Consider the following 12917-nt stretch of genomic DNA (forward strand, 5'->3'; position numbering starts at 1 on the left):
AAGGATTCCATTTTATTATTTTAATAAAAAATAAAAAAATATTATACGAAAAAAAATATATCGTAATTATAATATGATTTCAATCTATATTTTGTTAAAAAACAACATAGAACTCTACATTAAAGAGAAATATAGGGGTGAAAAAATGACGTAACCATACTAAGATGAAACCAAGTACCCTATCAAGAAATAATTTAGAGTTCTGCGAAAATAGAATGGTAATCATATTACGGTTTGAACAATTTTATTATTTTCTAGTAGTGAAACCAAAATACAGTTTTTATAATATTCATACCATTTTATTAAAATGGAATTCCACCAACAAATTAATAAATTCTAAATTAAAAAATTCCAATTTAAACACATGGCATATTTACTTGGTCGTATTTTATATTTTTCGGAACCTATTTAGTTAAGCCAATTTATGAACTTATTTATTTCAAAATATAATTAAAAATAGGATTCAAACCTATAAAAATAATAAAAAATCTTGGCTTATAAAAATTTAAAAAATGAGTAAAACTAATACATATAGAATTATAAGTCATATAGGAATAAAAAAAGATAAAAATAATACATTTAAAGTTATAACATGAATCATAAAATGTGAAAACAAAAGATGGTGGAACTAAAAAATAAGTGAAACCAAAGTATCACTTAAAAATAAGTTTCATTTATTAATATAGACAAACGAGTAAAAATAGTACATATATAATTATAAGTCATATATGAATCAAAAAGGATAAAATTAATACACTCAGAGTTATAACATGAACCATAAAAACTGAAAACAAAATGTGATACAACCAAAAAAATAAATGAGTATTACTTAAAAAGTTTATTAATAAAGAAAAATGGGTAAAAATAATATATATTTAATTATAAGTCATGTAGTAATCAAAAAGGATAAAAATAATATGAATCATTAAAAGTGAAACCTAGTACCAAAAAATAAATGAAACGAAAGTAACAATTTAAAAAGAGGTTTTGTTTATTAATAAAATAAAAATTATTAATTTACGTACATACAAAATTGTTTGGATATCTGTTAAAATTTGATGGTGTGTGCAGACCCAAATGAGATTTAATTTTAACACATTTATGTAGATTAGGTGCCCCTTATTTCTTTATCAAATTTTTCTTTGTAATCTTATTATAAAATGTTCGATAGCATGCCACTGGTCTGGATGCATTCATTCATTTTAACAAAAAGTTTATGTCCCATTTTTTAATTATTCTTGAACTTGCAAAGTCAAACTATTTATGGGTCGAACTGTCTAAACCAGCTCTTCTAAAAGTTTAACGTGTTATAGAAAAATTTCAATAAAATTATATATTTAATACAAATTAATATTGGATTTGGCTGAAATACATGCAATTAATGTTTACGGGCATTAAGTTAACTATAAAACACGCAATTAATATTTACGAGCATTAAGTTAACTAAAAAAGTTTGATTTATAGGAGCAATGTATAGAAAGTTCAAAAATGGATACATTAGTACTCCCTCGGTCCTAAAATACAAGTCCCTTAAATTTTTACGTATATTTTAAGGTATATAAGAGTCATAACTATACACACTTTTTTCTAATTTTTTTTCTTGAATTAAAATTTAATATGTATACTTTTATTTTAAAAAAGAAAATTTGAAAAATGATTTTTGGAGGTATAATTTTATTCACCTTAAAATATGCGTAAAAATTCAAAGAGACTTTTATTTTGGGACGGAGGAAGTAACAAAAATAGTTTAGACTCTAAATGACAAAACCTAATATATTGCGTATGATAAATTAGATTTTATATTTTCTTTCTGAAGTAATTTATATTATTTTTTAACTCGTTTGAAGGAAAAAAGAATCTGTAACAATTTCTTTTGTCAGCAATCAATTAACATGATGATGCTATGCGCGCGACAAGCTAGTATGTGTTATAATTTATAAACATGAATAATTGCCTTTATAAAAATTCAATCATTTATAAACTATATCTATTTATCTATTTATTTATTTATTATATTATTAATAGCCTGGGGCAATTTGAGATAAAAAAATATCTCAAAAAATCATAAGACATTTTATTCAGATATATATGTGAGACATTTATTGTACTTTAAACTGCCTCGATTGTTCAAATTCTGCGTGCTCGGTGGCTGATTTTTCCAAACGCCACTATCCAGGTGCCTGAATCCGAAGTAACTAGCATATAAAAACCTAATTTTATATATGAATGAGTCAAGGATTGAAGATTGGAGGTGATTCAGAACAGCCAGATCATTGTGGTGAACATACCAGGTAATTTCATGACTCATTTTCATGTTTTCTCTTCTTTTTATCCCGTTTATTTTCCTTCTCGTTTGTGTGTTTTTGTTAATATCCATTCGTGTATGTCGATTGCTTGACGACTAATGATTTAGGGTTTAATAAATCGACTTAAATTGGTGAAAAATGGGATTTATTGGTGGTATTTAATGTTCTATCTGAGTTGATTTTTTTTCTTTATATTTTTCAATTTCTGGGCCTTGAAGGAAGGTGACCTTGCTATAGAAGGCTTATGCTCTGAAATTTATGTTTAAAGATGAGAAGAATGTTGCTTTAAAATTTGTAATTATCAGATTTTGTCTAGATATATAGACTGATTGAGCAGCAGTTTGAAAAGGATTTAGCTTGAGTAGGACTTGGTGTTTGCCCTGTGTTTAGAGAGACAAGCTGTCTTGAATCAACACAAATATTTGTGAAACCAAACTAATACATGAATTATTTTGGAAAATATTTTTTTCCAAACAAAATAGCCTAATAGCACAAACAACACCATACCAAGTTAAATCCTAAATTGTAGAACATAAAACTCTCCGATAAGCAACTAAGTATAATTAATTCATGTTAAGTATATCCCTAGACTTCTCAAGATCGAAATGCTAAAAAACAAAGGCTACAAAAGTTTAATAAATACCTTGCATAAATCATAGTTTACGCAATAATGTACAACATTTTACAATCCAAGCACACAACTGTATATGCTGGCAACCAACAGAAGCAAGAAGGCAGAGTTAATGGAAATACATAACCTGTTAGTAAGTACAAATTATTGTAGTAGACCAAAAAATAAGGTTGGGTTTAAGTTAAGTGTTACTTGTGATATTGAAGAATTATATTTTCTTAACTATTGATTGTGTCTCAATAAATAGTGAAGCGGGCTGACAATCTGATGATCTTGTTTCTAAAGGACTAAATGCCTCGTATAGAGATCACTTACCTCTACTTCATATTAAATTAGTATTTACTACGTCATGTGTTATCTTTATTTTATTTGTTAACTGTTAGCCCTTTTCTCTCAATTATATACCACTTTTCATGGTATTCAGAATGAGGTTTTAAATTTTAGTGTATTTAATATGTTCATTCATGAGGACTATTCACGGGGACTGTGATTTGTATATAGTTTAATTTCAGTGCCAATTAAACAACTAAATTTAATCTATCTATCTACACATCTTTTCTTTTATATATAATAGGATAACATAGGTGTAAAAAGAGCCATAAAAAGCCCTGTGGAAGTACCTAAATAACCCTGCTTTTTTCAGATTTACATGCCTGCCGTCAATACAAATAACTCTCACAAAACCCATACCGATTGATTTTATTGGGCTTTATCATTTCCGTGTTGACTGATAATCTCGTGTTTTTGTGTACATTGTTTTCCAGAGTTCAGTATCCAGGTGCTGTTGTTTGCAATCTGGCTATAGTTTTTGTTTTATGTATTTAACACACACGCATCTGCATATATTTGTTTCACCCTCACTTTTCCGGCTAATCAGGATTCAGGTGAATTCCAATTACACTAGTGTGATTTCCCTCAATTCCGATTTTTATTTCATATTAATAGGGATGTTCAATTTCTATATTGCAATTATAATTGATGTTCACATTTGTAGTGAGGTCATATAATTTTCTCTATGAATGCAATCCAAACATGTTTATGATCGGTGTATGCGTGTACTTTAGGATAAGACATGAACCTATTAGAAAACGAACATACTTAGTCTAATATTAATTTGATTTATCTCGTATCACTGGTTTATATTACTTTATTTTAGCCCGATGCCCAATACACCGGCCAAATCAAACTAATTAATTTTAGTTTAATTTTAGTTTTTTTAAGTGTGGATCAATAAGATAATTTTGTTTTAGACTGAATAATTAGTATATATTATTTTATTTTTATTGGTCGAATTGTATTTTTATTTTAGTTTTGTGTTAGTCTTAATCAATTGTATAATTTATTTTTTTTATCCTGGATAAATAAAATATATTATTTTGTTTATCCAAGTTCATTTGTATAATTTTTTTAGGAGAATTAATAATATTATTATTTTATCTTAACCCGAGTCACATTATATATCAACAAAATCTTAAAACTTATATTTAGTTTGTTTAAATTTAATTTAGCCTGAAGTAAAAAATTAGAATGATATAGAACTCGATATGAATTAAAATTTAAATTGGAGGAAGAAGTTGAATTTAATATAAATTATAGTGATATAGAGTTCGATATAAAATAGAATTGAAATTGGTAAAATAATAGAGGAAATTGACTTTAATATGAATTACAATTGATTAACCCAATAATTAAAATTAGAACAATTAAATAAGGGTAATTAAGTAATTTTAGCAAGTAACGATCGACCGACTACCAAACTTTTAATGTTTCGTCTATTATAATATAGTATAGATAGATATCTTGTAGTAATAATTGAAATATTAATCAGTTATATTTATAAAATATAATAATATTTAACTTATTAAGTTTAGTTGAAGAAAAAAATATAAGAATTAATCAGATTTTAAAAGTGGAATCGGAAGAGTACTTTTTAATGAGTAATTGGGTGATGTCAAGATAGTTTAAAAGTAATACTAAACTCCTTCATAAATAAAATTGGATGTAGTTTATTAATAAATACTATTAGATAACCCGTGCGAAACACGGGTCGAAATCAAAATATCAATATTAAATAATGATTACAAAAATTTATTTTAAATTTTTAAAAAATATATAATAAATAAAATTGTACGATTATTGCAATTTTTCTTTTTAAATTATACTGTATTTAGTTTTCATTAACTCAAATCTTATTTATTCAACAAACTCAACGTTTTTATATTTATTATGTATGTATAAATTTGCATTTTGTGCTAAAATAGAATTATGTAGGTATGAATCTAGAAATTACAATGTATATGCGATTATGTTTATATAAAAATAATATAAATATGTGATATATAAGAATCAAAAAATGGGTAAAATATTACATATAGAATTATAAGTCATATATGAATAAAAAAAGAATAAAAATTGTATATTTAGAGCTCTAGTAAGATTTAAAAAGGGATGAAACCAAAAGTTCGTAAAATTGAAAAGTGGTGAAACCAAAGTATCACTTAAAAGATGGGTTCCTTATTAATTAATAATAACATCGTTTAAAGGATTCCATTTTATTATTTTAATAAAAAATAAAAAAATATTATACGAAAAAAAATATATCGTAATTATAATATGATTTCAATCTATATTTTGTTAAAAAACAACATAGAACTCTACATTAAAGAGAAATATAGGGGTGAAAAAATGACGTAACCATACTAAGATGAAACCAAGTACCCTATCAAGAAATAATTTAGAGTTCTGCGAAAATAGAATGGTAATCATATTACGGTTTGAACAATTTTATTATTTTCTAGTAGTGAAACCAAAATACAGTTTTTATAATATTCATACCATTTTATTAAAATGGAATTCCACCAACAAATTAATAAATTCTAAATTAAAAAATTCCAATTTAAACACATGGCATATTTACTTGGTCGTATTTTATATTTTTCGGAACCTATTTAGTTAAGCCAATTTATGAACTTATTTATTTCAAAATATAATTAAAAATAGGATTCAAACCTATAAAAATAATAAAAAATCTTGGCTTATAAAAATTTAAAAAATGAGTAAAACTAATACATATAGAATTATAAGTCATATAGGAATAAAAAAAGATAAAAATAATACATTTAAAGTTATAACATGAATCATAAAATGTGAAAACAAAAGATGGTGGAACTAAAAAATAAGTGAAACCAAAGTATCACTTAAAAATAAGTTTCATTTATTAATATAGACAAACGAGTAAAAATAGTACATATATAATTATAAGTCATATATGAATCAAAAAGGATAAAATTAATACACTCAGAGTTATAACATGAACCATAAAAACTGAAAACAAAATGTGATACAACCAAAAAAATAAATGAGTATTACTTAAAAAGTTTATTAATAAAGAAAAATGGGTAAAAATAATATATATTTAATTATAAGTCATGTAGTAATCAAAAAGGATAAAAATAATATGAATCATTAAAAGTGAAACCTAGTACCAAAAAATAAATGAAACGAAAGTAACACTTTAAAAAGAGGTTTTGTTTATTAATAAAATAAAAATTATTAATTTACGTACATACAAAATTGTTTGGATATCTGTTAAAATTTGATGGTGTGTGCAGACCCAAATGAGATTTAATTTTAACACATTTATGTAGATTAGGTGCCCCTTATTTCTTTATCAAATTTTTCTTTGTAATCTTATTATAAAATGTTCGATAGCATGCCACTGGTCTGGATGCATTCATTCATTTTAACAAAAAGTTTATGTCCCATTTTTTAATTATTCTTGAACTTGCAAAGTCAAACTATTTATGGGTCGAACTGTCTAAACCAGCTCTTCTAAAAGTTTAACGTGTTATAGAAAAATTTCAATAAAATTATATATTTAATACAAATTAATATTGGATTTGGCTGAAATACATGCAATTAATGTTTACGGGCATTAAGTTAACTATAAAACACGCAATTAATATTTACGAGCATTAAGTTAACTAAAAAAGTTTGATTTATAGGAGCAATGTATAGAAAGTTCAAAAATGGATACATTAGTACTCCCTCGGTCCTAAAATACAAGTCCCTTAAATTTTTTACGTATATTTTAAGGTATATAAGAGTCATAACTATACACACTTTTTTCTAATTTTTTTTCTTGAATTAAAATTTAATATGTATACTTTTATTTTAAAAAAGAAAATTTGAAAAATGATTTTTGGAGGTATAATTTTATTCACCTTAAAATATGCGTAAAAATTCAAAGAGACTTTTATTTTGGGACGGAGGAAGTAACAAAAATAGTTTAGACTCTAAATGACAAAACCTAATATATTGCGTATGATAAATTAGATTTTATATTTTCTTTCTGAAGTAATTTATATTATTTTTTAACTCGTTTGAAGGAAAAAAGAATCTGTAACAATTTCTTTTGTCAGCAATCAATTAACATGATGATGCTATGCGCGCGACAAGCTAGTATGTGTTATAATTTATAAACATGAATAATTGCCTTTATAAAAATTCAATCATTTATAAACTATATCTATTTATCTATTTATTTATTTATTATATTATTAATAGCCTGGGGCAATTTGAGATAAAAAAATATCTCAAAAAATCATAAGACATTTTATTCAGATATATATGTGAGACATTTATTGTACTTTAAACTGCCTCGATTGTTCAAATTCTGCGTGCTCGGTGGCTGATTTTTCCAAACGCCACTATCCAGGTGCCTGAATCCGAAGTAACTAGCATATAAAAACCTAATTTTATATATGAATGAGTCAAGGATTGAAGATTGGAGGTGATTCAGAACAGCCAGATCATTGTGGTGAACATACCAGGTAATTTCATGACTCATTTTCATGTTTTCTCTTCTTTTTATCCCGTTTATTTTCCTTCTCGTTTGTGTGTTTTTGTTAATATCCATTCGTGTATGTCGATTGCTTGACGACTAATGATTTAGGGTTTAATAAATCGACTTAAATTGGTGAAAAATGGGATTTATTGGTGGTATTTAATGTTCTATCTGAGTTGATTTTTTTTCTTTATATTTTTCAATTTCTGGGCCTTGAAGGAAGGTGACCTTGCTATAGAAGGCTTATGCTCTGAAATTTATGTTTAAAGATGAGAAGAATGTTGCTTTAAAATTTGTAATTATCAGATTTTGTCTAGATATATAGACTGATTGAGCAGCAGTTTGAAAAGGATTTAGCTTGAGTAGGACTTGGTGTTTGCCCTGTGTTTAGAGAGACAAGCTGTCTTGAATCAACACAAATATTTGTGAAACCAAACTAATACATGAATTATTTTGGAAAATATTTTTTTCCAAACAAAATAGCCTAATAGCACAAACAACACCATACCAAGTTAAATCCTAAATTGTAGAACATAAAACTCTCCGATAAGCAACTAAGTATAATTAATTCATGTTAAGTATATCCCTAGACTTCTCAAGATCGAAATGCTAAAAAACAAAGGCTACAAAAGTTTAATAAATACCTTGCATAAATCATAGTTTACGCAATAATGTACAACATTTTACAATCCAAGCACACAACTGTATATGCTGGCAACCAACAGAAGCAAGAAGGCAGAGTTAATGGAAATACATAACCTGTTAGTAAGTACAAATTATTGTAGTAGACCAAAAAATAAGGTTGGGTTTAAGTTAAGTGTTACTTGTGATATTGAAGAATTATATTTTCTTAACTATTGATTGTGTCTCAATAAATAGTGAAGCGGGCTGACAATCTGATGATCTTGTTTCTAAAGGACTAAATGCCTCGTATAGAGATCACTTACCTCTACTTCATATTAAATTAGTATTTACTACGTCATGTGTTATCTTTATTTTATTTGTTAACTGTTAGCCCTTTTCTCTCAATTATATACCACTTTTCATGGTATTCAGAATGAGGTTTTAAATTTTAGTGTATTTAATATGTTCATTCATGAGGACTATTCACGGGGACTGTGATTTGTATATAGTTTAATTTCAGTGCCAATTAAACAACTAAATTTAATCTATCTATCTACACATCTTTTCTTTTATATATAATAGGATAACATAGGTGTAAAAAGAGCCATAAAAAGCCCTGTGGAAGTACCTAAATAACCCTGCTTTTTTCAGATTTACATGCCTGCCGTCAATACAAATAACTCTCACAAAACCCATACCGATTGATTTTATTGGGCTTTATCATTTCCGTGTTGACTGATAATCTCGTGTTTTTGTGTACATTGTTTTCCAGAGTTCAGTATCCAGGTGCTGTTGTTTGCAATCTGGCTATAGTTTTTGTTTTATGTATTTAACACACACGCATCTGCATATATTTGTTTCACCCTCACTTTTCCGGCTAATCAGGATTCAGGTGAATTCCAATTACACTAGTGTGATTTCCCTCAATTCCGATTTTTATTTCATATTAATAGGGATGTTCAATTTCTATATTGCAATTATAATTGATGTTCACATTTGTAGTGAGGTCATATAATTTTCTCTATGAATGCAATCCAAACATGTTTATGATCGGTGTATGCGTGTACTTTAGGATAAGACATGAACCTATTAGAAAACGAACATATATTTGCAGAATTGTAATCTTTAACCTTCTATTACTAGGACTGGTACCGTACACGATCATTAAAATTGTATGGGCATGAACCAGGGTCGAGCATTGACCATCTTCTTCTATATATAATAGAGCAACACATGGGTTCAATGAGCAAAATAAAATCCTATGATATTAAAAAAAAATACCCTTGCTTATCGCACAATTATGTTTTTGCCATAACTGCTAAAAAACTTATGCGTTTATATATCTCACTGCATTCCATTTTTTTACTGCTGATTTGTGTACGGCTGATCTTCCAAATCCCAGATCCGGTCACATACGCCTGCACTTTGGAGTCCTCATCTCAATCGTGTTGGTAATTTTTAGTTCTTTGCATCTTTTTTAATTCTAATTTAATTTCTTTACTGGACACTGTGATTTTATCCTAGCACTTTTAGAATTTTGTCCTATATTATTATTCAAACATTAGAGTGCTAAATTGTAATGATGTTTTAGAATTTTTTTGTGAAAAAGGTTTCACGTTGTTTAGAATTGGACCTATACATGTTCAAATATTTGATTAAGTTCTTTAATTCTGCAATTTTTTATGGTAGGTGATCTTGGAATATTGCATTAGTCCGTATGTCCGAAAAAAGTTACGTGAGGACGTAAAAATTGTATGTTACAACTCATCATCATAGAGTATATAGTTTACATATTCAAGTCTGCAAGGGTGGGCAATATGAAAAAGTTACCTTTTTAAGAATCAATTTGCTTAAAGTCTTAGATGTAGAGTTGCACTTGCTGCTAACCTGCATATATAACATGTATCAATATACACTTGAACGTCCTCAGCCATTTCAAAATCCTACGATTGCCTTATCTGTCGAGAACCTGAAAATTGTCCTTTATATTGTATGAAGTGTAAAATTTAATAAGAACCTGCAGGTTTGATGGAGGGCCATAAGAGCAAGTGCACTAGTGGTGCTAAAACACGTATACCTATTGCTATAACCAGCTTTATGCTGGTATGTAAAATTTGAGTTCATAGATAATCTTATGAAATGAAAGAAGAAGGTAGAGTTCATATCACTTCTGGTATTTGTGAATATCGACGGTGCTTTTGATTTAAAATAATGACGTGTGGACAGGTCTAATTTTATAAAGATAGAAAATAGCTTGCTAATTTTGATCGGTTATGCGAGTTACATTTATAGCATTAGACATTATTAGACTGAACTGTATTGTTTTAAACTATCATTTGATATTGGATGATATATTTGTTAATTTCAGAATGGGCCGGTTTCTTGTTTTTTATTTATTAATTTCTATTTTTATATGCATAACTGTTTCTGGTACTTTTTATTTGTGAACTACCTTCAACTTCTTATGTTCGTCATTATGTTTGTGTTGGTGTGCTGACAGATTTGTTTGGGAGAATTAAAATCGCAGTTGAAGTTGTTATGTTACAGTTATAGCGTTTCAACAACTCAAGTAAAAGAAACTTCCAGTAAATATTGTTTTGACCGGTGTGCACGGGATTCATTTTACGAAGAAGTAAGTTTGGAGGGTGTGCAAAATGGCATTTAAGCTCTCATTTCTGATCTAAATCCTCCGATGGCTGGCAAAAAGTGGAAGGCGACACTGACTCAGAAAAAGGATTATCCCCCACTAGAGTTCCATAATATAGTAAGCATTGTGGAAGAAAAATATGAATTAAGGTATGTTTATGTGTGGCAAGAGATAATTGGGTATTGAGATGGGTCGCTGGGTAAGGCCAGAATGGAGTAAATGGAGCGATATTTTTTGTATCCAGTGATATTCAAGGGAAGTGACGGAGAATTAAACAGGATGAAAATATTATCCACTAGCACCGCAGGGTGTATGACTAATGGATCATAAAAATGTCCATAAACTTTATAAAAAGTACCACTGGTGCCTGTCATATGATGGTCTAGATGATCTGAAGGTGGACATGTAGTCCATGTTGGAGACTATTGTGGTTTATCAGGTCGTGTTGAGGTCGGCGATAAACATCATCAAGCACTCAGTTCTTCTATTGCCAAGAACTTTCCTGATGATGAATGAGCCACAATAGTAATTCCCTTTACTGGTACATTTTAACCCTTTCATAACTCATTTTGTATTTGACTTGTTTCGAATATCAACTTCAAATCATTTATTATAAATATATAATTTTGTTATGGGGGTGTTTGACTGAGCTCCTAGAGAAACTCCTTTTACCAGACAGGTCAATCCTTTAAGCCCACATGCCGGACTGTTTATTTTCTTGTCCAACCTGTGACAGAGTTAGGTTAGTACTTACAAATACAAACTGTTTTACTTAGTAACTATATAATCACTGTGTTGCTAACTGATGAAGCCATAATGATTGACGACAACTAAAAAGTAAAATAGTTTCATACATTAATGTTGTTTTATGTGCTGGGGTTTATTATAATTTAAGCTAAAAAGTAATTTGGTAAACTAACATAAGAAATGTAAGAAGCAACTTTACTCGGATCATTTTGCTATATAGGATTCAACATCAACATCTTGAACGAAGATGTCTTTGTTCTTTAGTGTTGAACTTATTTGATTTAAACATATGTATTATAAGTGCAAGAAAGAAATCAGCTAAGTCTCTCCTCGGTTTAGATTAAATATTATCTCTGCTGGCTGATTATTTTTTGTAATATGCCAACTGTTACTAATTTGTAAAGGCTCTTAGCAGTTTTTCAGCTTTTTAAAGATATAAATCAAGAACAAGTCCAGTGGAGTGCTTTGTATATCTATAACTGCCTAGGTGTAGCATGAAACAACAACTGAAAGAATTAAACTGAGTCAGACAACCATACAAAAACTTGCTTATCAAGGATCATGATGTACGCTTTATCGCAGACATTTCTTTGGAACATGATCCGAACGGTACATGTGTGCTACTGGGTTTCAAGATGTAAAGCTGAAAGTTTTATAGAGTATCGTGCTCAGATTCATTCAAAAGCTTGTACAGTGAAAGTTCAAACTTGGTGTAGCTTTTTACTTATTAAAAATTTCTGTTTTGATTTTAAATTTAAGCAATTTATATGACTTTGCTTTCAAGGCAGTCTTATAAATATATCAATACTGTCGAAATTACGTGTTATAAAAGAGACCTGTGCTTTGCACGGATTTTTATGCTAGTTTATATTTATATTTGAACAAGTTGAATTTCATTTGAAATTATAGCATGTATGGAACATTTTGTAATTCGTGCTGTATCAGATGTTCCTTTCATCAAATGTCAACTCTCACATACCGAATTGGGTGTCACAACGCCCGTAAATAATTGCAAATAGGAGGTTGTATTTGTTTTTACAAGTCTTTCTAATGTGTGCCCAATGACACATAATAAATACTAAATTGCCCAATGACACATAATAAATACTAAATTTT

General features: G+C 28.2%; 1 protein-coding gene across 13 annotated transcripts; it reads left to right on the plus strand.

Moving 5' to 3' along the window:
- The first annotated feature begins 1680 nt into the window (after positions 1–1680).
- LOC141689677 (uncharacterized) lies at positions 1681–12697 on the plus strand. 13 transcript variants are annotated; one of them, XR_012562467.1, is made up of 6 exons: positions 1681–2291; positions 3702–3821; positions 7655–7769; positions 9180–9299; positions 9810–9858; positions 10908–11686. XR_012562467.1 is itself a non-coding variant. In XM_074494034.1 (6 exons), exons 3-6 carry the CDS (start codon positions 7705–7707, stop codon positions 11070–11072), a joined length of 342 nt encoding a protein of 113 aa, XP_074350135.1. In that variant the 5' UTR covers positions 1720–2291; positions 3702–3821; positions 7655–7704; the 3' UTR covers positions 11073–11686. The 13 variants fall into 13 exon arrangements, 3 of the variants coding, with proteins under 3 accessions (XP_074350135.1, XP_074350134.1, XP_074350136.1); XM_074494034.1 differs by lacking the exon at positions 9180–9299 and adding an exon at positions 10097–10159 and having other exon boundaries at positions 1720–2291; XR_012562463.1 differs by lacking the exons at positions 1681–2291; positions 3702–3821; positions 9180–9299 and adding exons at positions 10097–10159; positions 11730–11796; positions 12217–12693 and having other exon boundaries at positions 7168–7769; positions 10908–11595.
- The last annotated feature ends 220 nt before the right edge of the window (positions 12698–12917 follow it).

Source organism: Apium graveolens, chromosome 10 (genome assembly GCF_009905375.1).
Source record: "Apium graveolens cultivar Ventura chromosome 10, ASM990537v1, whole genome shotgun sequence".
NCBI lineage: Eukaryota > Viridiplantae > Streptophyta > Magnoliopsida > Apiales > Apiaceae > Apium > Apium graveolens.

Excerpts from the sequence above, each read along its gene's own strand:
- LOC141689677 (XM_074494034.1), top strand. The coding sequence starts at position 7,705 with ATGAGTCAAGGATTGAAGATTGGAGGTGATTCAGAACAGCCAGATCAT. Across the intron at positions 7,770-9,809 it reads CATTGTGGTGAACATACCAG|ATCCGGTCACATACGCCTGC; the intron begins GTAATTTCATGA and ends TCCAAATCCCAG. Across the intron at positions 9,859-10,096 it reads TCCTCATCTCAATCGTGTTG|GTGATCTTGGAATATTGCAT; the intron begins GTAATTTTTAGT and ends TTTTTATGGTAG.